General features: G+C 55.7%; 7 protein-coding genes across 7 annotated transcripts; 1 reads left to right on the forward strand and 6 right to left on the reverse strand.

The window, feature by feature from the left end:
* Positions 1-65: 65 nt before the first annotated feature.
* B0T15DRAFT_386841 (uncharacterized protein) lies at positions 66-1,569 on the reverse strand (the record flags this gene model as incomplete). Its single annotated transcript, XM_062864344.1, has 3 exons — positions 66-790; positions 840-939; positions 1,000-1,569. 3 exons carry the CDS (start codon positions 1,567-1,569, stop codon positions 66-68), a joined length of 1,395 nt encoding a protein of 464 aa, XP_062725775.1.
* Positions 1,570-3,764: 2,195 nt separating this feature from the next.
* Positions 3,765-7,078, reverse strand: B0T15DRAFT_385628 (uncharacterized protein; the record flags this gene model as incomplete). The annotated part of the gene is made up of 2 exons (XM_062864288.1): positions 3,765-6,188; positions 6,257-7,078. 2 exons carry the CDS (start codon positions 7,076-7,078, stop codon positions 3,765-3,767), a joined length of 3,246 nt encoding a protein of 1,081 aa, XP_062725776.1.
* Positions 7,079-9,138: 2,060 nt separating this feature from the next.
* B0T15DRAFT_506716 (S-adenosyl-L-methionine-dependent methyltransferase) lies at positions 9,139-10,618 on the reverse strand (the record flags this gene model as incomplete). Its single annotated transcript, XM_062867599.1, has 6 exons — positions 9,139-9,296; positions 9,404-9,918; positions 9,979-10,019; positions 10,103-10,169; positions 10,240-10,424; positions 10,499-10,618. 6 exons carry the CDS (start codon positions 10,616-10,618, stop codon positions 9,139-9,141), a joined length of 1,086 nt encoding a protein of 361 aa, XP_062725777.1.
* A 1,456-nt stretch (positions 10,619-12,074) lies between these two features.
* On the reverse strand, positions 12,075-13,997 carry B0T15DRAFT_20607 (uncharacterized protein). Its single transcript, XM_062862623.1, has 2 exons — positions 13,644-13,997; positions 12,075-13,574 (listed from the first exon to the last, which is right to left on the reverse strand). The coding sequence occupies exons 1-2, from the start codon at positions 13,811-13,813 to the stop codon at positions 12,188-12,190; spliced, it is 1,557 nt and encodes a 518-aa protein (XP_062725778.1). The 5' UTR covers positions 13,814-13,997; the 3' UTR covers positions 12,075-12,187.
* A 1,563-nt stretch (positions 13,998-15,560) lies between these two features.
* B0T15DRAFT_20674 (chitin synthesis regulation, resistance to congo red-domain-containing protein) lies at positions 15,561-16,370 on the reverse strand. The gene is made up of 3 exons (XM_062862628.1): positions 16,191-16,370; positions 16,003-16,131; positions 15,561-15,929 (listed from the first exon to the last, which is right to left on the reverse strand). The coding sequence occupies exons 1-3, from the start codon at positions 16,238-16,240 to the stop codon at positions 15,656-15,658; spliced, it is 453 nt and encodes a 150-aa protein (XP_062725779.1). The 5' UTR covers positions 16,241-16,370; the 3' UTR covers positions 15,561-15,655.
* An 890-nt stretch (positions 16,371-17,260) lies between these two features.
* Positions 17,261-17,983, forward strand: B0T15DRAFT_570650 (ribosomal protein S9; the record flags this gene model as incomplete). Its single annotated transcript, XM_062870843.1, has 4 exons — positions 17,261-17,407; positions 17,466-17,665; positions 17,733-17,747; positions 17,819-17,983. The coding sequence occupies exons 1-4, from the start codon at positions 17,356-17,358 to the stop codon at positions 17,981-17,983; spliced, it is 432 nt and encodes a 143-aa protein (XP_062725780.1). The 5' UTR covers positions 17,261-17,355.
* Positions 17,984-20,277: 2,294 nt separating this feature from the next.
* On the reverse strand, positions 20,278-21,114 carry B0T15DRAFT_386284 (P-loop containing nucleoside triphosphate hydrolase protein; the record flags this gene model as incomplete). The annotated part of the gene is made up of 4 exons (XM_062864315.1): positions 20,278-20,686; positions 20,789-20,808; positions 20,877-20,949; positions 21,065-21,114. 4 exons carry the CDS (start codon positions 21,112-21,114, stop codon positions 20,278-20,280), a joined length of 552 nt encoding a protein of 183 aa, XP_062725781.1.
* Between the last annotated feature and the right edge of the window lie 572 nt (positions 21,115-21,686).

Genomic DNA, 21,686 nt, shown 5'->3' on the forward strand with positions numbered 1-21,686 from the left:
TCTCATCCATTGGCATGACTGAATCCTCAATTAGCGTGCGGCAATCTTGGTGCCTGGGACGCATACTAACCAGTTATCGGCAATGGTGCAGCATCTGTTTGTTGTTGTTCCATCACGAAGCTCAACGACTGACGGTAAATCAAGATGACCTGCCACAACAACAGCCATTTTGAGACATTGCAGAGACTTCGCATTTCCGGTGCCGGGCGGGTTGCATCTTTCTCTTTTTTGACGAGATGCAATTCGATCTCAGGGATTATCTTCCGTTCAAGTTCTGATATGGCTTGGGCCGCGTACAGACGAAGCGAGTCTTGAACTGACGCGAATGACAAGTCAAGGGGGAACAAACGGGGTCCAGACCAGACGAAGAATTGCTTGCAGCTCCAGACCTTCCACATACACCGCATCTTGAGAAGATTCGACAGCAATGTCTCGAATATCTGCGGACATTGGCCATCCAAAGGCTTGGTGGACTGTGATCGGCGGACAAATTTGACGAGAAGCTTGTCCATCTGAGCTTCAAAGTCGCTTCTGCGCTCAGCCAGGATATGATCCTCCATCCATTGATAAAGCGCCTCCTCATGAGGCTTGTCGTCTGGTGCAATTCCAAAACGGGGAGCGCTTGATTTGCCCTGCTCCTTTTGATTCGGCAGGATGAAGGGGCCGACCACTACTGGTAGCCGAGGACTGTCGGTACTATCAGAGCAGGAAATGTCGAGGATGTGACGATCTGCAGCGAACTGGTCACGGCCTGGCATGAAGAATTTGGGGTCGTTCCAGTTCCAGCGTGCTTGACGGGAGTCAGCTCCTGAAATGAAGAGGGGGTTGGATAAGCATACCGAGCACTGCTGTGACCATGTCCCGCAGCGATTTCCGGATGCACACCATGTCGGATAAAGGACGCTTGTGGCACGCCGGACAGACCGATGAGGGTTTACACTGACGACGGATCGGTCAGCACTGCGTGGAAGGAACGTGGATGACCATGCAAGAACCTACCACGGCCTTGTTCATCCTGCAGCGGTAGCAAGCTCCAACCTCTCGAACTTGGCTCGTCTCTTCCGGATTCTTGACCGTCCGAGTCCTTTGGCTTGGAGACGAGGTAGCCCGGGACTGTCCCATATCGCTGGAGGGTGGTGGTGAGGGCGATGTCTCGACCTGGATGCTCTGGTCTCGTGGGGGCTGGGGATCCACGAGCCTCGGCCAGACGTGGGGAAGCTGAGGTGAGGAGGGCTGAGGGTCCAGGGATGGGGCGTCTGGCATGGCACAATCATCATCGTGGTTGGGCACAGGGGCGGCGGGAGCAGCCGATGTCTGGACTCTGCGTCTGGCGATGTGCTTCACTTCCGAGGGGACATCGGACTGGATGGTTACATCCGTCACTTGATCACCATCCGGGAACGCATCAAAGTCAAAATATTGGGAAAAATCCTCCGATGGCGTGGAGCTGCTGGTACTATCCTGGATATGGACCCTGGCAAGGTCGCTGTGGGGTGGATACTCGCAGGACGCATCTCCCGAATCGGTGCCCCCATGGAAGCGCCTGAAGCGGTCTGGGGTGGCTGACATGGTTGGTCGGCGTCTTTAAAAGGTGCTGAGCTAACGGCCGGTTGGGCTTGATGTGCAGCCGAGACAAGCAAACCAGCATACGGCGGGTCGAACAACACTGTCCAAGGCAACACTGGGATAACCAATTGGTCCGACAGACTTGGGGATACGGTGAAGCTGGGGATGCTCGATGAAAAGGGAAGATTTGGACAGTCAGCTGGGGCTCCTCCCGGGTTTTCTGGTGCTCCTTGAGCAAGTCGATGAGGCTCTCTTCGCCCTCCATCTCAGTCACTTACACCAAGGCGAACTTCACAACGGCTTCCAGAATCGCTCACGACAGGGGTTATGATTGGCCAATGCGGGAGCGGCTTGGAGATCTCAAGCGAACTGGACCCCCCCTGCTTGACCGAAAATACAGTTGCACAGAGCGACCGGTACAGAAAAAGGGGTTGTTGACGGTGTTGGCAACAGCGCGTGTGACTTGCAGGGGACGACACCGTTCGAGCGATCCTTCGCAGATGCGCATAAGACCTTTTCGCTTCCTCTTCGACGCTGGTTCTAGCACTTCTAGGCAGGACTCACAAATCGTGATCTGGAACCGCATTCTCCTTCGAGCGCGCGATTTTGATTGTTCGACTTGTTTTCGAAGCCTCGGCGAACGGATCTTACACCTGTACTACATCCCTCGGGCGCCACAGCAGTGTAAAACATCCGCAACTTGCCTCTAATCTTCTCTTCAGCCTACCATTGAATCCATGATAGAGGAGTCTAACCTGAGACACTGAAGTTCGAAGACGCCGCTGAGCTACAGCGAGCACAACATTTATTGTTCCGTTCAGCCTCGTGAGCAGACAAGCATGGTTGACCGTCTTGGCACTCCCCGTGCCACCCACCCGCATAAATAGGGAAACCCCCATCCAGTCCAGGTTCGCCTCTTTCTTTACGGCAACCGGTATTCCCTACTGTCAGGCCTCGACGGTGTATGCCGGAGTGTATTTTGGCAAGCCACGGTAGTTGGACGTCCCACGCAATCGTAAGGGCCCCAAATCCATGGCAGGTTAGCTTGGTGTCTACGTCGGGAGCAAGAGGATGCTGGAGTAGGTAGCAAAGTTCGGCGCGTCTGCGCACTACTATTCAGGTCCAAAATAGGAATGAGGTATGGGCATACTATAAAAACAGTGTGCGCATCATAAGCTGGAAAACCCAATTCTTATAAGCATGTACGTCATGGCATGGCTTTGTATTTTCCTTTCTGAAACGGGCACCAGATGCGGGCTAGCGCGGTTGCGCTCTAGTGTTGCGCAGACAGAACATGTTGGCTGTGTAACACACACCCCTCTTCAGGCAAGGTTAAGGTAATTGAGATTCTGAAAGAAAGCCATGTGTAAATTCAACCCATGCCTAAGATCTGCCTAGGGATCCTTTTCTATATGCATGATCTCGGTCAACCTTGGTACACACCTTAGATTCGGCCTTGTTTTGGCGCAATAGATGGCGGCCTCCAACGGTGGCTTTGCGAATTCCAGCAGTTCTACGAATCTTTACCTATGTAGGTACGTACGGAGTAAAGTTGGACTACAATCTCGGGTTGGTCCGCATATGGAGACAGCTCCCGTAGAACTACGAGTATATTCTCAACTTGTCAACTTGCATGGACTCCATGCTGTGGCGAGTGAACATGCGATGTGGATTCAAAGTCCGACAATGATTCAGGGCCCACTGCACGCACGGTACTACTACACCGAATACTGCTCAAGGTGTACTAGATGTTAAAAGGCTTGCCGGCTTCTTTTCCATCATCAGAGAGGTACCTCGCTCAGTTTGACTTTTCACATTACTTTTTTCTACCCCGCCCTCCCTATCACTTCCCCTCTACATAAAGGTTACTACTACTAGCAGGAACCCTACGAAATCCCACCCAGAGATCTTCACAGATCAGGAACCCACCCCCGGCCCTCCTCCACCATCCCTAGCCGTTGCACCCGATGCCAAAAAAAACTCCGGGAGAGACCAGAAAAATGCAGCCAAGTTCCGAGCGAAGCCAAAAGACCATCGAAAAGGGAAAAAAAGAAAAAGAAAAATTAAAAAGGGGTATCGTCTATACAAAGTATGTCAAAGCCAGACAAGATTAGGACCGAGATGCATCTTTCTTTTCTTCTTCAAAAAGCCCTCGGGGTACGGGAAAGGGCCAGAAAGTAAGAAAGGAAAGTGCCAGCTCAAAAGAACAAGCTCTTCTTCTTCTTCTTCCCGTTATCCATCCCCTTCAGGATATCATCAAACGTGCTGCCCCCATTAGAGTCACTCGCGCCATGATGTGCACCAGCACCAGCACCAGGTCCGAGACTCGACGGCCCCGGCCCCGACCCCGGAAAGCCGCCGTAGCTCGACTTCCGCGGCTGCTGCTGCTGCTGCGCCGCATTCAGGAACAGCTCCCCACTCCCACCCCCACCAGCGCCTGCACCATTGAGATTGACCGCCGAGCGACTAGCTCGCAGGCCAAGCTGGTATCCCTCCCACGGCCCGCCGGACACGGGGCTGCCCGGCCCTACGACGGGGCTCCCCGGTCCCGGTCCCGGGCTGCCGTTGCGGCTCCGTATGCTCATGCTCGCGAGGGACCCGGAGCTGAGCACGCGCGAGGTGCGGTCGAAGTGGTGCACGCCGGCCGGCGGGGGCAAAGGCAGCGGCTCGAGGCCGATGGCCATGCTGGCGCGGAAGGCCTGGCGGGCACGGTCGTTGACCGATCCGCTGCGGGGGCGCAGGTGCGGAGAGCCGTTGGAGGGCCGCAGGTGGGGGGAGTTGGAGGGCGAGCCGGAATTGGCGGGGCTCTGGGAGCGGCTCGGAGGGTTGCTGTTGTTCATCATTGGGTCCATGTCCCGGAACGCCGGGCGCGGGGGCTGCAAGGGGGAGGTCTGCAGGTCGGGTAGCTGCGGGGCGGCAGGGGGAGGGAGCGACGAGGGAGGGATGGCGCCGTTGCCGTTGGCAATGTTGTCGTCTAGGGCGGCTTCCCATTCCTTCGCGGCCAGCCAACAGTGCGATCGCATGTAGATGCCCTCGACCGAGAACATAACCACGTCGGCCGAGAGTTCGACGATGTTCTGGTCGGCCGTCTGGTACCAGATCTTGCGGACCTCGCCGGCTTCTTCGGTCCAGGGCGGGTTGCCTTGCGGCGCCTCGCAGAGGAAGTCCTCCACGCCTTCGGTGTAGCGCAGCCCTGGCGCGTCGACGACGAGCATGGGAAGGGATTGTAGCACGACGTAGAGAAACAGCCAGTAGCCGAGGCGCTGGTCGGCCAGGTCCTGCGGGCTGACACCCTTGGCTTCTCTGAGCTCGAAGTCCTTGTAGGCGAGCAGGAAGGGGAACTGCAGGGCGTCCGTGTCGATGTTGCGGGATTTGAGGAGGATGAGCTGGAGCTCGTGCGGCCGTATGGATCTGCTGTATTTGGCCTGCTTCTTGGCGGGGAGCTCGTTGTAGTTCTCGTAGATGGCGGTCATGCTCGGGATCTTGGGGACATCGAACGGGATCGGAGGTAGCACAGGGGGTGAGGACTTATCAAACTCGCTGAGCACCTTGCGAAGCGCCGATATCTGGGCCTCGCCGAGCTTCTTCTCCTTGGACTCTTTGGAGTCTTTGGAATCCTTGGCATCCTGGTCAGGCTGGTCATACGTCTCGCCGATAACGCGGGGTGTCAGCGCGTGCCGGTCCACCAGGAGGTCATAGAGGGCGCAGAAATCCGAGTAGAGGATCTTCAGACACTCCCGGTTGAGCCCACTCTGGGAGAAGTAGTTCTTGCGGCTCCTGGCCCTGGGCGGCCAGTTGCCGAACAGATCTTTGTAGTAGCTGAGGACAAAGCTCCTCATCCTGCTGTACGAGTTCCTCCATTCCTTGAACCTGACGCTCTTGTACTCTTCCATCGAGGTCGAGCTGGCGGTGCCGGCGAACAGCGAGGGGAACTCGAAGGCCTCGAGCCGTGTGTTCAGACTGGCCTGTCTGTTGGCCAAGTCCAAGTGGGCGCGCTCCAGGCGCTTGCGCGTGTTGACCGAGATCCTCTCGTAGAGGGGCGACTTCAGCTCCATGAGCGATTCATACTTGCCCACGGCATGAACGAAGGCCTCGTTGTAGAGGTTCCACGACTTCATTTGCTCGGCCAGGATGAGCGCCTCCAGCGTCTTCTCCCGGCTGTGGCGCACATCGGCCAGGCCGACCTGGTCCACGAAGAAGTCGAACGCTGCGTCAACCGACTCGCCAAACGAGGAGCCATCATAGCTGCTGAAATTAAACCGTCGGAGCAGGCCGGCGATCTGCAGAATGGCCGAGAAGTAAGTCGGATTCTCGGGCGTCCCCACGAGAGGCTGGTGCGTCAAGAGGGCGAACAGGTTCCGCGCTGCAACAAGATGCCCGAGATCGGTGTTCTCCAGGGGGAGGTACAGGTGGCCTTCGGTCACGGGACCGGCCTCCGGTGCGACATCAGCGTAGCCAGCGTCGTGAGACATCCCCGCCATCATCTCCGACACCAGCAGCTCGTTTAGCACGCCCGACAGACTGAACATGTGATCGGCCACCTTGAAACACGGCCCGCGGCCGCTATCTTTCGGGTGGAGATAGACGTAGACATTGCCGGACTCATTCCACAGCTCGGGCACCTGTACGTGGTCAGCGCGCTGCCGCAAAACCCGCCAACAACCGACCTGAATAAAAGGACAACGCGCACCTTTTCGCCATGCACGAGCGGTGTCGTGTTATACTCGAGCTGGTTGTCGGGGGACAAGATCCACGCGGCGTGTCCTTTCGGCTTGTTGGCGTCCGAATTGGCTCTCGACCGGATACCGGGGAACCAACTCTTCCTCTTCTTCCTCTCCGACGCGGCAGGCGGACTGCCCTCGCTGGGAGGCTTCAAGCGGGACGAGTCGCTGACTGGACTGGACACCGCCCGCGAGCCTTCTACAGACATTCCACGGGCTGCTGGCGGGGGCTGTGCGGACACACTACGACCGCGAGGATTTGGGGCCGGAGACGGAAGCCGCGTCGTCTGGAGGCGGGCCGGCTGCAGCTTCGCCCTCGTCGGCGGCCGATCGGGAGAGCGGCTCCTGTCACCGGGCCCGCTCTCTGTCGGAGGCGTCGGTGTCGCGTCGGTCCCAGTGATGTCCGGGATCCGGGGCGGTGTCCTACTTGGCACGGGACGGGCCGTGGGAGGCGGCGGTGGTGGAGAGAGCGGCATGGCTGGTGGCGCCTTCTGAAGCTTCGAGGTTGAGCGCTCGAAGAAGCCGCCTTGTTCCGAAAAGGGAGAACCCGCGTCGATGGGTGAGAGACAGCTGGACTCGGTGCCGGCCCCGAGTCGGCTCGACGACTCAGAGGCCTCGCTGGTCCTGGCCGTACTTGTGGCCATGGTCGGGACGGTGCTGGTGGGCGATGTGGATGACGAGGTCGAGCTGTCCGGGATTGGTTTGTGAAATGCTTCCGAGGACGACGTGTGCGAATCTGCGCGGGATGTGAGCTTGGGAAGGTAAGAGGTCAACAACCCCAACCGCGACATTCGTTTTCCCATCCCCATTGTGTTGGCTATGTCCGTTTCCAAGTTTTGTCTCTTTCTATTTTCCTCCTCTTGTCGAGCGAGCAATGCAGCTAGCTATGTCACCCGCCCTCCCGTACTGTGTCATGAAGGTCCTGGGGTGAGGTGATTGTGCTGGCTCGATGTCCGCTTCTCGTGCTCTTTCTTTTCTTTTTTTCCCCTTCAAGTGAGGGACTGGGAGCTGACCGGTCCTCCCTTTTTCTCTCCGGTGCAGCTCTTTCCTCCTCTTGCCAACGCGGAAGCCTAATAGCAGGGGTGACAGGGGTGTGCAGCGAGGGGCGCCATGCGGGCGTATTTTTTTTAAGTTGGCACTTACTACTGGGTACTGTGCACCATGCCAGACAAAGGTGGTGTGTCTCGGGACTCTTGTCGCCCGGATCTGGATCGCACAAGCGTTCACGTAATGCTTCCTTCGATGATCGACGGCTCACATCCGCAGGTCCGAATCAGTCAGTCAAACAGTGCAGGACGACGTTCGAAGGACAGCACAGCCGAGCGCGAAGGAAGAATGGATCCGCCGGTGCGCATGTGGAGTGTTGAGAGGAGAGCAAGCGAGCGAGACTGCGAGAGTGAAGGGGTTCGCAACACTGCCTAACTAGGGAGTGGCAGGGCTCCCTGGCGTATGTATTGGATGTAGGTCTCAGCTTGACGACCTGCAGCTAGGTTGTTCCGGACCAACTGCTAAGGTAGGTAGTGTATACTGTGTAGGATGCCGTGATGTGATGTGTTCTGCCAACGTCTTATGAACAACAGCTAAGAATAGCTATGGCGGTGGGCTTGAAGGAAGGCAACCGCAGAGGCAGTAGACATAGCCCTGCGGACAACTCAACGGTCAGGCACGCAAGGGGTGACAGAAGACCGACAGAAGACAGTTATTAGGGAGAAAGTGGATGAGCAGGAAAACCCGCAGGCCACAACCTGAAATCGAGAACCCAACATGACGGGTCCCTTGCTGCAACGGACCAAGCAAATCAGGGAGAGCTCGGGTCGGCATAACGATAAAACCCGGGCCCTGCCGCAGTGTCGGGTCTTCGCTCCTGAGCCAATAAGTCAACCAGCACGTCTCATCCGGGCTCGTGGGCGCCGCCGCGCTGTGCACCCTAAAATCGGGCTCAGCCGCATGGAAACCTGCACCATCGATACCCACATGACAGACAACAGCGACGACTCGCATGAGATCCTGTCATCTACTGTCTTATTACTGTCTATTGACTTCTCACCCGGCTTGCCCACTAGTGTAGCTGTTGGGTACGAGGGGAGAGTGTCAATTGTGCATATTTACGACAAGGGATCGAAGGAAAACGGGCGAAAAGTGGTCAAGTGTCCGATGAATGTCGTCATTGCTCCTGAACTTTCGATGGAAAAGTGCAGGGGTCCTGCCTGTTATGTATAAGCGTCATCTTTCACGGGTCGTTGTAACCCCACCACGACGAGACTTCAAGGTGCCGTGGGTGCCAGAGCTGCGTGCCTGTGGCGACGAGAAAAGCTCTGGAGGCTGGAAATCTGCCGAGATCTCGAGCGTAATTCCCCGGATTTTGATGCACTACCACCTCCTTGCCTCATCCTCACTCACAAGGTTGACATGCGCCGCATTTTAATGCTGAAGTAACTATTTGACGAGTCTATACGAGACAGTCCTAAAGAGAGGAACATCCAATTCCTGGAGGCACTGCCATTACAGCTCATGCAGCCCAGCTCCTACGAAACGAGAGCTCTCCTCAAATAAATAAAACGCTCCACATCCAATTGGAACTCGCGGGATGCGCATCGATCCTCTCGGCACCGCCACGCGCCACGTCAGTCGGGTTGTCTGTTAGGATCTTGAATTCTGGATGAGAATTGTTCAGAGAATCCAGTTTCACTCGGTTCTGCATAACCATAGGTATGTATCCGAGCATTTAACGCCGATGCGCAGCTGCGCGATTCCCTCCTCCACAGTTGTTGGGGCGCCAACGTAAGCTATGGGCCGATGGACAACACACCTCGTGGGCCATGGGATGACGGGAAGTGGGAGATTCCCGTTGCTACGGAGCCGCCTCGGGTTTCCTGCCATACACCACGCGACGGAGAAACCAGGACCGGATGCTCGAATCGCGTACCTCGCGCCGCAGGTGGGCAATGTACACCTTGATCTCTTCGGGCTTCCAGCCCATGACCGAACCCCATATGTAGAGGATATATCCTAGGTGGATAAAATCGCCAGAACGGCCCGCCGTTAGCAAATGGATTTTCGATATCCCGGCTTACGCAATCCTAGGTTTTAGTTAACTAAACAAAGCGTGCACGTACCGTCAATATCGGATTCAAGGGCCATGCGAGCAAACAAGCCGAGCTCTTTCCTGTCCGGTTCTTTGGGCCAGTCGCCGGAGGGACACGGAAGGTCCCTGACGACGATGTCCACGAAACCGGCCTCTTCCATGTACTTCTGCTGGAGGCCCTCGTCGACGAGAGAGAAAGTCCGTCCCGTCTTCCTGCCGGCTTCCTGGAAGACCTTGCCCCATTGGCCCATGGCGCTCTCGTCCCTGATGCCCAGGTCGGAGCGCCACAGCAGGGAAGCCTCGTGGCTCTCCATCCAGCCGCCCGGCTTGCAGCATCGGAAGGCGTTGCGGTAGAACTTTTGCCAGTCCGAGATGCTCCCCGCGAGGATGCGCGCGTGGATGAAGTCGAAGCTGTTCTCCGCCCACGTCCAGTCCAGGTTGGCGTCGTCAATCTCGAACTTGACGTTGGGCGGGACCCACGCTGGCTGCATCGGGGACAAGTCGGTCCCAATCACTTCGGTGTTGGGGTGTTCGTCGGCGAAGTCGCTGCAAGAACCGGACTGTCAGATCACATCCAGCAAGGATCTTGCATGGCATGGGACGTACATGGCCCAAATCCCGGTGCCGGTGCCGACATCAAGCACTTTCTAAGAGGACGGTGTAAGACCGGTTTTCAAAAATAAGGCTGGCTTACGGGGTACAGGGCGCAGGATCGAGATTACGTACATACCTGGGGATTGTCTGCGATCGGCGCCAGAAAGAGCTTCCCACCTAGCAGAAGGGTGCACATGTGGTGACTTTTTTTTGCTCTGCTTAGCTAAGTTTTCCTGCTAACCCTTCTACTGGAGGGTTAAAGCATCGACGTACTGGATATCCATGGACTCGGCGTGCGCTGCATCGTTTGGCTCCCATGCCTCAGCATTGCCGACAGACCCGTGGTAGGTTCTGCCATGGAGGCTCCGATACTCGAGGATGGTGCTGGACAGCGAGGCCGTGCTGCTTAGCATGTCGCTGTAGCCCGAATCATCGTCGCCGAACTGTTCTGGCTCGATCTAAACGGTCAACCAAAGGCATTTCTTAGCCAAGAGGGATCCAGCCCGCAGTAAGAGAGTACGGTTGGACGTACCTGCTGCCAGTGCGACGCTGGCAGGATTTCAGCTTCAACCGGCGAGCGTGAGGGCTCACCGGCCGTCTTAACGGCCTCGTCCATCTCTGGAAGCGGTGCAGATTTGGCACGATCCGCCATGTTGTGAAAAAGAGGGGGGGGTTCAAAGCGAATCTCGGCTCAGTTCAGTCGACGAAACCAGAGGTCTTGTCAATCCACAAACACTCCGAAACGGTGACCGTTGGACATATTGAGCGAGTCAATTACATACATGGCCTTGAATAGTCCAGGGGCTTTGCGCTCGAATGTCTCGGGATGGCAGAACTGATAAAGCCGCGGAATCAACCACTCGTCCTGCCAAACCTCGGGGCTCGCCGGCCTCTTCACCGAAGCACCCTACCCCGCCCGCATCGCTTCAGCGCTGTTGGTGGTTTGGATGAGTTGGCGGTTTCTGTGATTGGCTGTATAAATGTTGTATGCACTGATAATGAAGAACCGAGAAGTTCCTGTCACAACCGGATAATGTTCCGAACAAGCGTTGCATCCCGGGGCGGGCCGGACGCCGTTGGTTAATGCCGTACGACGAGCTATCGACAGACCGCAACAACCTACCTAGTGGGGATAATACGGGAAGCGAAAGGGGATTGGTTCGTGACGGAGCGTTAAGGAGATATCTGGAAGGCATAAATCTACGAAGTAATGCAAGTATAATCCGGATAACTTTGAAGTTTGCTGGGTATCCGTATCTCTCATAGTAAGTAAGCACCCTCCCCGGTTCATGTCGTGTGCGTGGACGTGCAACATCTGCGGTTGCGTACGGATATACGTGCTTCCCAGCCGTAAGGACAAATATAGAAACAAACACAACAACACTCTCAACCCATCTGCCCAGCCACTCCAATGTTGGAGCACCCAATCGGAAGTATGATGTTCGCCACAACTCTCAGAGGAGCGCCCGAGATTCCACCACGGTCACATTCATGCGGCCAGCACTGGCAGTACAAACTAGGTAGGTAATAGTCGCACATTAACACCCCTACATCGACGCGCGACTATCTCACGACCGTGATGCCAAGCTTTGAAACTACTAGTAGGTAAAACCAACCATCGCCTCAGATTTCTACCTAACTGGAGGTGTCTCGTACTAGTAGTGTAACCACCAAGACCGCTGCCATGAAGTTGCCCAGACTCGGCCAAGGCAGCACAGCCAACCCCAGGTAACCAACCACAGCAATCCCAGCTCCCGTTCCTATCCACAGAACGAACCGCGATTCAAACACCAGCCCTCACCCCCAAAGCAGGTGAATATAAAACTACCAGACAGCGGGCATGACAGCCTGCAAGAATGACAGCAGCTCGCCAGTCTGACAAGCCGAAGAAGTAAATGCGAGAACGAAGACAGAAGAAATCATGGAGCAAGCCCTGCCGAACACAGAAAGAAAAGAAACATCGCATCAGCTCTTTGCCAGCGCCACGTTCCCTCATTCTTATAAGACCGCAACTGGTGCGGTCCTGGCCGGCTGGATTTCCAGATCATCAAGGAGAAACACCATCTATATGTCAGTGACATGAACGAAAAATAGGAACAACCAATGGACGAAAACGAGAGGAAGAAAAAGGAAGTAGCCGGGCCAAACGCCGTGGTTAAGCAAGACTATAGTCATCAAAATCCCGAATCCACCCATCCAATCCCATACACCCCTACCCTGATCACTGCTGGTACGCTCTGTACCCCGGATACCCGCCGGTGCGCTGTCCCTGATTCTCAGCAGCCGGACTCGGCTGGCGATAACCGCCTCCCCCATTCACGGGACTTGCCGGCGCAGGAGGCGGGCGGCTATAACCACCGGAGCTAAAGTTGAACCCGGCTTCACTCCGCAGAGGCGTGGGAGAGCTTATGCCGTTGCTGTTGCTGTTGGTGGAGTACTCACGCCGGGGCGGCGCTCGGGATGAGCCGTACCCCGTGTTATTGTTGTAGCTGCTGCCACTATTGCCGTAGTCGGCCTGGGGTGCTGGTGACCGCCTCGCATAGTCGCCCTGAGGTGCGGGCGATCGTCGAGCGTCAGCCGGGTACGGCGCGGAGCCGTACTGGCCTTGCGGGACAGGAGAGCGTCTCGATTCCGCGCCGTATGAAGCACCGTATGGCCCTTGCAGCCCGGGTGATCGAGGTGGGTTAGCACCGTAAGGGGTGGCGTCCATTTCGTGGGGGGTGTTTTGGCGGGCGATGCCGTAGCCTTGGTTTGTTTGGGAGCTGTAGCCGTCGTAGTTGTCGTATGGTTGCTGGTGCGCCGCGGCTCCGTAGTTGCCATAGCTGCCTTGCCCGGTTGGGTAGTTGTAGACCTGTCCGTGGCCTGCGTTGCTGTACGGGTCACTGTACCCGCCAATATCGAAAGCGTGCGGCGACCGTGGGCCCGCTGCTCCGCCTGCCGCACCGTATCCTGGTCCCGACTCGTTGTAAGCGATGCCTGGCTGATTATATCCCGGCGCTCCTTGCGCGTATGGATCGTTTCCAGATACACCATAGTACCCATTGGATCCGGAGGCAGGACCTGGTGGCCCATACGGACTGCGGTTGACTGGTGATCGTGACCCGGTCGGAGATGTCGCCAGCCCCGTGGCAGCTCTGCCCATTGCGCCGGCACCAGCAACCTGCCCACCAGCTTCGGGCTTCTTGAGCGCGTCCATCTCGACCGCTTCTTCCTCTTCGAGAAGAACTTTCTTGCGCTCGGCTCCCTCCCAGCTGGGCATCTCTGGTAGAGCATCTTCGTTCTTCTTGCCGCTCACGTCAAACTCGGCATACTGTGGGAAGTCTGGCTCCTTGCTCGCCGCCGGTACTGCCGCGGTGCCAAAACCCGTGTGCATGGGCTCTTGCGATTTATATCCCTGGCCATGGTGTGGGGGTATGTATGGCTCGTCGAGATATTTGCGTCGGCTGCCCCTTGGCGGATCACAGCAACCGCAGCAGTTGCCGCAGCACTTGAGGCAAGAGAAGCATGAACAGCAGCAAGACAAGCCGCAGCAGGCGCAACGGATGATGCACCAAATCACAGAGAAGATGATTAAGCCGCCAATGATTATTACCGCAATGACAGGCCACCTAAAAGGACGAGGGTTTAGTCTCGGTTCGCAGACGGGTGTCTTGGGAGCGTGTCAGGGGTTGACGTACTTGCAATAGGTGACCTGCATACAATTGTCCCAGCTGGAGAAGGCCGTTTTGACGTCTGTGAGCTGTCCTGCTAGGTCCCTCCGGCCAAGGGCTGGCCGTAAACTGGCTACCACCAAATCCAGAAACCCCCTCCTCAAACTCCTCTCCATCGCCACATCGATCGCGGGCATCTTGCCGCTGATATGTCCAACCACCCGCTCAAAGGCCGCGGACTCAGGTTGCGCAATGCCGGTATGTGCGAGATCGAAAAAGAGCGATCCGCACTCGCATGAACGGCCCAACGCTATCCAACGAACGTGCTACAACTCCATTATGCGGTAGGTCTAATGTTTGTGTGTATGATCGCCTGAAAACCGACGTGGTCCCGCTACCGCTGCGAGCCCGCCGGTCCGTTTCTGATCGCGGCAGAGCCTGGCGAAAGTCGGATACCCAAATTGGCGCTCGAAACGACCGTCTCCAAAAACAACGGAGCGCAAATGTTAGGCTTGGAAGTTCCCTCGTGGATCAATAGCCGTGTTGATTTCGAAGAATGACCGGTACTAAAGAGCGACAGAAACAAAGGTCGAATGTGGGCGCCTTGGGAACAAGGAATGAGTGTGGTTAGATTCAGGTAGGTAGGTAATAAGGTATGTACGTAGTACAGGATGGCGGGCACAACGATCGCCGTCAGCGTGGTCGCTTTTGGAGTTTGGCGCACTGGAAAGGTCTTGATAACGAATGACTGAGAGTGGCCCTGCGCGTCTCACCTCTGGAAAGGATGAAACTACGAAGGCAACATTGGAAGTCAAGTCAGAGCTGGGGCCTGGGGAGATTGAGAGGCGCGCGAAATCCTCTCGCCCGCAGCAGCAGGTCGAAAAGGGTGCGGGCTGCCGAACTGAGCGATGCGCGGATTTGCATTGGCCCGCCCCTCGTTCATCTTCCGTTCTGCAAGGTACCAACGCTTCAAGACCCTGCAACAGGGGCCAACCGTTTTCGACTTGGCAATGGAACCTCAGGTCCAACGCCTCAGAGGCATCGAGGCTGTGTTTCCTCGACTAATAACTCTCACTACGAAAAGAATCCATGCCACTGCATTTTGTACACTATAGGATTGAGGCTCTACCCATGGGCTAGGCATCTGACTCGGGCTTTCAGAGATCGAATCACGTAGTGACGCGCAGCCTGGCTTCAGAGGTTGATGAGTGGACGAGGGCGGGGTTCCGAGATCCGAACTCTCCACTTGGAGCAATTGAACTCTGGTCCCTGCTTTTGAGTTTTGCATCACCGCAGCCGCCAAATCGGCATCGTCAAGCAAACCCCCGGGACCCGCCCAGATCTCCACGAACCCCCGATGCTGGGTCCGTCAAAAGGAGAACGGAACCGGCTTCGTGAAGACCAGGGAACGAAACCGACATAAAACGTTGAAACCAATTGGTTGAGAGACGCTATAGGATGATATTAGTACCGTCGTCAACTTCCGTAGTGCCGTGTTGTACGGAGTGTAATACATAGAACTTCTGCCTCAAGCCGGGTTCAAGGTCTTGGTCTGCAGACAGTCAAACAATCAGATATTCGTACCCCCAACATAAATCATGTGGAGAAGTCCTACTCTCGAGAGGCCTTGCTCTTCTTCGCCGAAGCATGTCGTCCAGACGTCCACTGGTCTTGTGGAGTCGCTGTATGGTTCTTCAAGAAGCTCTAGAGCTTTATTGCCACACGCAGCGGTCCGGACAACAGCATCTGCTGGGATCTCGCTCAAATCGCTGATCGATTACAGAATCTACCGACAGAATACAGTTTCAGATTGTTGTTTAGAGGGAATGCTAAGCCACCGATCATCATAACGAGTGCCATTACTCATTCGTTCCGAGACGTCACGTCCATTGACCGCCCGAGCATGCCCAGATATCCAGGTAACGCCAGCTCCCGAACCTTTCTCCCTTCACAATAGAAATAACAGTAATCAGAGTAACGGCAAATAGAGGTTTTGCTTCTCCTATCAATGGCCCACTGATGCTCGGCCCAGCGCCAATTTACTTGCCGTGGTTGGGAGGAGGCCCGGGAGGAGGGGCGTAATCGGCATCGGGACGGTGGTAGGCGCTGGAGGGTTGCTGAAGCTGAATGCCCTCCTGGTTTCCATACCCATCACCCTGACCGTACTTGTAACCGCCCGGCGGCGGATTCCCGGCATGCGGGTCCTGCGCGGCGTACTGCGGAGGCGGAGGATAATATTGGGGAGGGGGTGCCATCCAGCCGGTCCCGTACATTGGCTGTAATCCTAGCTTTCTGCGCCGGCGCGAATTACGGCTGTTTGAGGACGCGTTAGCCAGTCGTTCGCTTGCGCGGGGAGGATAATGGAGGGATAGTTAAGGTGACATACAACAAAGAGAACAAAAGGAGGATGACGAAGAGGATCGCGAGGGCCGCGAAGACCCATCTCCCCCACCAGTACCATCCTGAGTATGTGTAGCAGAGCCCATCCCTGCCACGATAACGGCCGGCGCCGCAACTGAAGAGTGTGTTGTTAGCCAAGGGTGAAGTCGGAGTGCTAGTTAGCTTTGTACGTACCCATCCTCGCGCTTCACGAATGCGGCTACCTGCTCAGTGAGAGGCGCCATCGTAGTGTACTGCTCCGATAATCTGGATTGCGGATTATGTTTGCGCGGGAGCTGCAAAAATTATGATTGAGATACCGGGACACGTGGGTTGAGTGAGAATGGTAATGTTAAACGTCGGTAACTGCAGGTGAGGTTTAGAAGTCGGGGAATGTGGCGGTTGAAGAGGCGGGAGTGTTGGCAAGTTGAAGTATCGATGCGACAAAGCCGCAGGTGACGTACGTCCCACAGTTTCAGTACTGCGGATCAATCGGCCAATCACCGTCACGCCAGCCTGTGCACTGTGGGATTCGGGCTTCCCCACTCCGAACTTGGGGATTTGTCAATTTTGTGGCTGAGCTGCTGGTTGTGGAATGGGAGGCAGCCTGCTCTGTGCCGAGCCTGCCATGCCTCTGCTGATATCTGGAATTCTGTAATGCAGAGGAGCAAAACAGCCATTTCCCGCTCCTGTTGACAACTGCCTTTCGAAAACCAGCGTGGCCAAGTGTGCTCTACAGCCAAGCCTGCCATTACACAGTATGCTCACAGGTTCACTGCTACGGATACACGGGAGCACGAGGAGTTCCTCTCACCCGCGCGGTGTGAGGCGCAGAAAGCTCGGCCACAGATCTTTCCGGTTTGGGGCGGCTCTTCAAGGCACCACCGAAAAGTATGGCATGACACACGCTCGTAACGCTCGGTTGCCGGACGCGATGCAACTGGCACATCAGGTATTCATTTCCTTTGTGGTCTTGTAGACCTTCATTATATCCAGATAGCAAAGAACAGCGATGTCATAACATTTCTTCGCCGAGATCTTCTGCATGATGTGTACGGATCGAATAGCTTCCTTCATAGTAATTGCCGGACTTACACGAGGTAGAGACCCACCCGGTTAAGGTATGTAGATCTTGGCGTCTTGCGGCCCGTGGATTCTACGGACGCAGGCGGGTTGGCATAGGATCCGGAGACCCCACTTGCCTGAGAACAGCCACATCCTCTTTTGTTCAGCCACAAAGCAAAGCCACGTGATTGACGCTAGCCCCATCTTGAATTCCCCTCCACACACAAAATTTGGACAGGGAGAAAAATCCAGCCACGAACTAACAAACAGGAAGGTATCTTGCCATCAAGTCAACATGGCGACCACCCAGGCAGTTCAGGTGTTCGGCAAGAAGAAGAATGCAACAGGTACGGAATTTTGTCTGGAGGAAAACATTCGGTGGATCGCTTTCTGACAGCATCGCAGCCGTCGCGCGCTGTGTGCAGGGCAAGGGCCTGATCAAGGTCAATGGCAAGCCGCTCAAGCTGTTTGCCCCAGAGATCCTCCGGGCGAAGCTGTACGAGCCTGTCCTGATTCTCGGCACGGATAAGTTCGCCGAGGTCGATATTCGCATCCGGGTCGCTGGTGGTGGTCACACTTCCCAGGTCTATGCGGTGCGCCAGGCGGTACGTTTCCCTGGCACTCGTACATGGATCCTGAGGAGAAGGAAATGCTAACTCAGGACATCGACAGATTGCGAAGGCTATTGTCAGTATTCCGTGCCCGTTGCACCTCGATTGCGCCTCGAAAACGGATATGCTAACGCGAAAGTGATCTAGATCGCCTATTACGCCAAGTACATCGATGAGCACTCCAAGAACCTTCTCAAGACCGCCCTTATCCAGTTCGACCGCAGCTTGCTAGTCGCCGATCCTCGGCGTTGCGAACCCAAGAAGTTCGGTGGAAAGGGTGCTCGTGCGAGATTCCAGAAGTCCTACCGTTGATCGGGGTTTTGGTCATGTTGGGAAACGGGGACTTGCGTGGACACGGACGGCGTTCGGCATTGCATTGATCAGCTACGAGTCGATATCGGTCTCCGACGATGGCCTGCTGAGGTGTTACTTCATGGCGACTTGGGAGATAGGAATAGGACTCGAGTCTACCTGACCCCCCTCACGATGCTCCTGGCGGGTCTATCCATATGTGGATCATGTGAAATCCGGGACCGCTGTTTCTTGGGCAGGGCGAGCATTGTGGCAGCAATAGAACAGCTCGGGTCACCACCTGGCTCACCCATACCAGGGCAGGAATACAATTCAATTTCTTCCAAGCTGGATGCCACTTGACGATGGCAAAATGGAAGATCATGAGCTGTGCGGCATGCTTGGAAGGCACCGGGACTTGTTGACTCGTTTACAGTGCATCGGTTTGCTCTACACACAACCAGTCGAAACGCCCGGAGAAGGATTAGTTGGAAGCACCACTCCGCACAGAGACAGGCAGATATGACACCTTTGTTTCGATCTGCGCGCTCAGCATCGGCAAGTACAGGGCCATCAAGATCAGGCGAATAATCATGGGCCTTGGAGGGCAAACCTGGCCTGCTTTTAGCCCACCACTTTACGAGCTATCGCACTGTTTGGTCAAGGAACGAGTTTAGGTGGTGAGGATACAGACTGATGGCGAAGGAGAGTGATACCACGTCTGGATAGGCAGGCCACTCGGAAGATGTCTCAGGCAGGCATGCTGTGCAGAGGCGGTTCGACACTTGCCAGGATTACGTCCCTCTTGATTTCCCTAGGCTCTAGCGAACCATCTCATTGTGGACTCGGTCACGGTCTTGACGCTATCCCGCCCCCTCGGGTACTACATCTCAGGCTGAACGATCGCATTCCCCAGTATCGCGTTTTACCGGGCTAGAATAACCTGGAAGCTTGTATCCTGTAGGTGGAGCTGCGTAATATCTATATACGGTGGTAGGTGATACTACGAGCGTGATAACGCCTGGACGGACACCTCCGACATCCAAAAAACGTTGACTGAACTTATCAACACCGAGCACCGAAACCACAAGTGAACTCGGAACAGACTACAGCCTCAGGTACAATACAAGGATAGATATAAGGTAAAAGACAGAAACGAGTACTAGGATTTCGGAAAAACGAGGAACCATATGGCAAAGTCAGAACTGGCTTACGTGCGAAGTCAGGTTCAACAACCCCTCCCTGCCAGGCCTGCCCTGCCCCTCCGTCGTCGGCGCGTGTCTTGTCGATGGATTCCCCAAGCAAGCAAGCAGCCAATGATACCTTCACACGTCAATGGTCCAAATGGTCCGTGTGCAAGTTCAAGTACTTCATGCTATGCAGTCCCCTCTCAACACGAGGAGATCGCAGCTTTTCTTCGGTCCTCCCTTTTTCAAGCGGAAAGCTCTCTCTGTTCCTGTCTCAATCTTTAGTCGACTCGTCTCAAACTTTCCACTCTGATTTCCGAACCTACGCGCTGGTGCTCTCAACACCAGCGCTTAGCTACTTGCATATCACACACGTCCCAATTTGGCGGGGCGGCCATCCATCACGAACATGGGGGCGTCTGCGCAGCAGAACCGCGAACAGCAGGGAGTCTGTTGTGGCATCTCTCAGTGAAAGTCCCACTCAGGCTTGTCTTCTTTACGGTCCTCGTCTATCTTTTGGTACATCAGTTACTGCAATTCTCGTCATTCAATCGTCATAAGGATTAAAATGCTGGCTAAATCTTCGAGATACAAATCACCACGCATTTCTCATCACGCCCTTGCTCTCCTTGCTCGCGGCCGACCTGTTTCAGAAAAACAGCGCCTTTTCTGAAACTACCTTCATGATTTCCTCCCCTCCCCATTGCGCGGTGTGTGGCAAGCGCCACTTAACGATAATACTGAACCATGCCCGGCCTTGCGGCTCCAGTCTGCGCTCGTCTAGCGACGGCAACGTTGCGTCGGGCTTCGTGAACGGACCTAATCTTCGGCATATGAGACGGCGCGGGCAACGTCGATCTATGAGAAAGGCTTGATAACATCGCAGACTTCAAACGCCGCCCACATGAACAGAGGGAGTTGTTGAGAGAAGAGAGTTGTACGTCGCCGGCCGATAATTGGATACGTCTTTGCCCCGAGACCTGCGTCGAACACCCAAGTGAAAGCAAACGCAAAGCCAAATCAAGATCACCGGAAATCAAACCGACGCAAAGCCCGTGCGAACCGAATCCTCCTCGTCGAAAGCTGGGTATTCAAGAAAGATCCAACAAGCTCACAGTGCAGAGGCGCTCACCTACTGGCGTACTTCATCAGCCATTGGAGGACAGCCTCGAGGTTCGTCTCTTCCTTGGCCGAGATGCCATAGCAGGACACGTCGCGATGCGCAATATTCTTCAGGTCCATGGCGTCGATCAGCTCGTCCACCGTGAGTTTGTTGGGCAAGTCCGATTTGTTGCCAAGTACGAGCAGCGGAATGCCCTCGAGGCTTGGTTGTTGCATTAGCGAATGCAACTCCTCGCGGGCCACGGGAAGCAGGTTCAGGTCGGCAATATCAACGATAAAGACAATCGCGTTGACATTGCGGCAATACCTCTCCCACATTGGTCGGAAGCGGGGTTGGCCACCCAAATCCCAGCACTTGAGTGTCACATGCCCCCGTTGCACGCGCTTCATGTTGAAGCCGACTGTGGGAATCGAGCTGCAAGAGGAGGTTAGCCGAGGAATGCCCATCGAAATGGTGGGCGGAACTGCTCCCGGGGACACCCGGGAAAGTTGTGTGGGAAAAGGACGGATGGCTTACTCGATCGCGAACTCTCCGCCCTGGCGACGAAAAAAACTTGTATCAGCAATACGGACTACGTTGATCGAGCGCCCTGTCGTCTACTCACTGAGAGCACGCGGAGAAGCGACGTTTTGCCGGCATTTTGCAACCCGATCATGGTTACATCCATCTCAGTCGCCCTATGTCGAATTAGCACCGAACTCATGCATCGCAGCGGTGTGCTGCCGATGAGATGCGGCCGGGGAGGGCCCGCAGCTTTGCAGCGCGCGGGGCATACGTAGCGGTCAAACTCACCAAAACGTCCGCAACAGCCAGTCGTACACTCGCCTGAAAAGTCCCGCCATGGTCCGCTGCGCTTCGCGCTGGGCGATCGGTGTTCAAGACGAGGGGAGGAAGCTTGAGGGGCGTGTCAGCCAAGGAAGTCGCGCGGGCGTCTGCGGTTCAAGGGTTCGCAGACGGACGGTGAGCCCAGCTTCGATGTAGGTGAGGTTGGGTAGCTGATGGGCTGATGGGCGGTGACAGCTCTAGCAGGGCCTAGTTTGAGTATTGTGCGCTTAGACTCTCTAGGAGGCGCAGGACTGGGAATGAGAATGTTTCGTATGGAGTTCTTGTAAGGTTGTTTTGCAAGCCGCGAGAAATAGGAGCCAGAATGGAATAGGTTTCTTTTTGTGATCGGTGAAGGAGAAGGCGCTCGGCGGGGCCAAACGTGGGTGTGCAAGTGACCAGGCCCACCTAGCAACCTGGGGAGATGCCACCGGGGAACACAAAAGCTAGGTAACTGTTGTGCAAGTCAAAGCTGTGGTCCGTGCCTCGGTGCGCGAAGAAGACGATGGATGTTGAACGAGAGGGCGGTTAGAGGTCCAGGGATGTGGAGCACTAGGACGGGCAGATGAGACGTCAGTTGTCGACAACGACG

This window comes from Chaetomium strumarium (genome assembly GCF_033439665.1).
Source record: "Chaetomium strumarium strain CBS 333.67 chromosome Unknown B0T15scaffold_1, whole genome shotgun sequence".
NCBI lineage: Eukaryota > Fungi > Ascomycota > Sordariomycetes > Sordariales > Chaetomiaceae > Chaetomium > Chaetomium strumarium.